The following is a 3,555-nucleotide window of genomic DNA, read 5'->3' as shown; positions in this document are numbered from 1 at the left end:
TATGCATGTACATGAATGGTAAACGAGTTCTAGGCCTGACATAGTAAGTTAGGATGGAAAATCCCTCTAACTTCCGTTGGACATAGACTTGGCATGTAATGGCGTAGCTAAGGACTGTGGGCCTTATATGTGTTATAGATGATAGATGAGAACGTAGTTAAGGAGTGTGGATATTATACGTACTTCAGATATGAGCTAGCATAGGAAAGGACTGCGGACCTTACACGTGCTGTAGTATTGTGGTAGCATAGGGGAGGACTTTGGACCTCGTACGTGCTATGAACTAGGTTGCAACATAGGGAAGGACTGTGGACCTTGTACGTGTTTTGAGAGTAGGATGGTATAGGGAAGGACTTTGGACCTTGCACGTATCATGAAAGGTGAACATAGGTAAGGAATGTGGACCTTTTACGTGTTCACAACCTTGAGTATAGGTATAGACGGCGGACTATAAACATACTCTAGGTAGGATGAAGAAGGTAATAGTATGCATGCATGAATCTATGTTGGAAAGGCAACTGGTTAAGTATGGATATGTATCTCCGGATATGTACGTATGTATGATATGTGTATGTATTATACGTTGCCTGATTAATTAGAACTCACTCAGCGTAGCTGACTTTTAGTATGCACGCAGGTGAGTAGATTGGGACATCTAGCATGAACGGGCACATGGTGGGTGAAAAAGAGACTAGCATCTGAAGACTCAAGATGTTTAAACGTTAAATGACGTTTATTTTGAAAGATAAGAATGTTTAATTACGAAAAGTTTTGAATTATTATGTAAAGTCTTATGAAGGTTTTAATATTCCGTGAAAGTTTTATTTAACTCTGATGTTTAGAACTGTGTTTATGAGTAAATCCAACGTTAAAGTGAGGCACCGGGAACGGGGCCTTACAGCTGCTTGGCCCAAGTTTTCTTCCCGCGGCTCCAAAACTCCTATTCCCATCGCCCTCAAACACATCAACAATTTTTACATCACCAGGAGGCTTTCTTAGTTTTGTGCACTCCCTTACAAAGTGGCCCAATGGACTCATTTACAAAAGGCATCCGGCCCGAATACAAACAAACTAAACGAAATAATTTTAATTACGACTGAGAATTAAGCTAACCCATACAAAAGACTTATACATATAAAATGGGCTCTACATCATTGCAATCCAAATCGAATTCCCTCTTACCAATTGTAAGTTATGTTATTCCGCTTAATATTGCAAGACTCAAGGTAACGTTGCTTAACGAAGATGGGGAAAAATGTTGATTTGATCTAGTATACCAGTAGGGGAAGCTTTATTGTAACAATAACTATAAACGGTAAACAAGCACATACACATATTGGTGCCAGCATCCATGGTCTTTGATCAAAGAAGACGATGAACAAAATTGCACCAAAGGCTACAATCATGGCAGTTGTAGAAAGGAATAACATGAAAAGGCCAAAAATCACCTTTCTAGGAGCATGTTTGGGATTGAGTTTGGAAAATGCTTATTGGCTTATTGGTGTTTTCAAAAAGCCAAAATGCCAAAAAAAAATGTGTTTGGGAATCACAAAAAACATTCTTATTTTAGTTTTTTAAAGGGTTAAAAAACAGTTTTTCAAAAGCCCTTTTCTAGCATGAATTTTCACAAAAAACACCCTTTTTTTTACTAAAACAAAGCTCCAAACAACCGAAATAACCCGAAGTATGTTTAAACACACCCTCAAAACACTAAAACAAGACCAAAATCCAAGGTCTTGACCCAAGAAACACAACTGGTAGAGCCGAAATCCCTTGATACCAATTGCACGTCCTTTGAACGAATCTCACAACTTGTTCTTGGATCAATCCTTGTTGTAAGCTAGCAGAAATCACTTACAACAAACAAGGATCTCAGATCTTGAGTGTTTGATTATTTATTATATAAGGAAAGAAAGTAGAGTGGTTGAGAGGATATGGTAGAGAGAGTGCAAGTTTGAATTTGTCAAAACGATATCTTGTGCATGGCCATGCTTGAACTATTTATAATGCAATCCATGACATGCATTCTTTCCATTCATTGGCCTAATGGACTCATTTACAAAAGGCCTCCGGCCCGAATACAAACAAACTAAACGAAATAATTTAAATTACGACCGAGAGTTAAGCTAACCAATACAAAAGACTTATACATATATAATGGGCTCTACATCATTGCAATACAAATTGAATTCCCCCTTACCAATTGTAAATTATGTTATTTCGCTTAATATTGCAAGACTCAAGGTAACGTTGCTTAACGAAGATGGGGAAAAATGTTGATTTGATCTAGTATACCGGTAGGGGAATCTTTATAGTAACAATAACTATAAACGGTAAACAAGCACATACACATATTGGTGCCAGCATCCATGGTCTTTGATCAAAGAAGAAGATGAAAAAAATTGCACCAAAGGCTACAATCATGGTAGTTGTAGAAAGGAATAACATGAAAAGGCCAAAAATCAACTTTCTAGGAGCATGCTTGGGATTGAGTTTGGAAAATACTTATTGGCTTATTGGTGTTTTTAAAAAGCCAAAAAGTTTAAATGTGTTTGGCAATCACAAAAAACATTCTTATTTTAGCTTTTGTAAAGGGTTAAAAAGCAGTTTTCCAAAAGCCCAAAATCCAGGCTTTTCAAAATGGATTTTTGAAAATGCACATAAGCCAATAAGCATCTTTCAAACTCAATCCCAAACATGCCCTAGGTAAACTGACCCGAAAATCTCATTCCGAAAAACATGCATTGAGGATTGATAAGAACATTAATAGTGCCGTAGTCGCTGAAAATAACGAGAGTGCATTGGATACTGCAAAGATAGTAAACGCAGTTTCTTTTTTGAACACGGGGATGCCATATTCTTGATTGCTTCCACCAGGTACAGTGATTGATGCCGCAAATACAACTGTGACAATTAATGCAGCAGTAATGTTGCATGATTCAGCTGTTGTCTTCATCCAACTTTCTCCTTGTTTTATCAGATCCTGGTGTTCCCTTGTGAACACCATTGCTGGTGTTTCCTTATGGATATTCTCTTTAATAAGTTCTGTAGGTGACATGAGCTTTTGCACATTCTGGAGAATTCAACTAAGTCATATTTTATACAACTAAAGAGCAAAGTCAACAACTTGATCAACGCTATCTTATTTATGACATACCTCACGCCATAAAAGCTCTTGTTGTAGTTGGAGTGCTGCACCGGAGTACGATCAAGTACACTTGATGGTGCTAATCTTCCAACCATGTGTGCAAGATTATTCTGAGAAGAATCCATCATGTCGTCCAAAGAAGCCATGCGCTCAATAATATGAGAGAGAAGGTTGTACACTTTTTCAGAACGGTTTATTATGGTTAAATGAATAATGTTATGCCCTTCTTTATCCTTATAGGTGATTATAACTTGTGACCTAAACAGAATCTCGTCAACAACCTCATAGGTATTTTGGCGCGCAGTTCTAAAGTTCTGTTCATTGTAACCAATGTTGGACGGGCCATCTTATTACATATATAGCTCAAAAGCTTCTTCGCGTCTTGATATTGTATTGTCTTCTTCTCT

General features: G+C 37.5%; 1 protein-coding gene across 1 annotated transcript; it reads right to left on the bottom strand.

The window, feature by feature from the left end:
• Positions 1-2,725: 2,725 nt before the first annotated feature.
• On the bottom strand, positions 2,726-3,294 carry LOC143566041 (uncharacterized). The gene is made up of 2 exons (XM_077052830.1): positions 3,163-3,294; positions 2,726-3,073 (listed from the first exon to the last, which is right to left on the bottom strand). The coding sequence occupies exons 1-2, from the start codon at positions 3,292-3,294 to the stop codon at positions 2,726-2,728; spliced, it is 480 nt and encodes a 159-aa protein (XP_076908945.1).
• Between the last annotated feature and the right edge of the window lie 261 nt (positions 3,295-3,555).

The sequence above is a fragment of the Bidens hawaiensis genome, unplaced genomic scaffold (assembly GCF_021521415.1).
Source record: "Bidens hawaiensis isolate Kalapana, Puna unplaced genomic scaffold, B.hawaiensis_p1.1 tig00022677_1, whole genome shotgun sequence".
NCBI classification, from domain to species: Eukaryota; Viridiplantae; Streptophyta; class Magnoliopsida; order Asterales; family Asteraceae; genus Bidens; species Bidens hawaiensis.
The sequence above is the reverse complement of the archived record's forward strand: the minus strand, read 5'-3'. Positions and strand labels throughout refer to the sequence as shown.

Bases quoted from the DNA above. Each gene is read 5' to 3' on its own strand.
- LOC143566041 (XM_077052830.1), bottom strand. From the start codon at position 3,294: ATGGCTTCTTTGGACGACATGATGGATTCTTCTCAGAATAATCTTGCA. The intron at 3,074-3,162 runs GTGAGGTATGTC...TGAATTCTCCAG, and splicing joins ACAACAAGAGCTTTTATGGC to AATGTGCAAAAGCTCATGTC.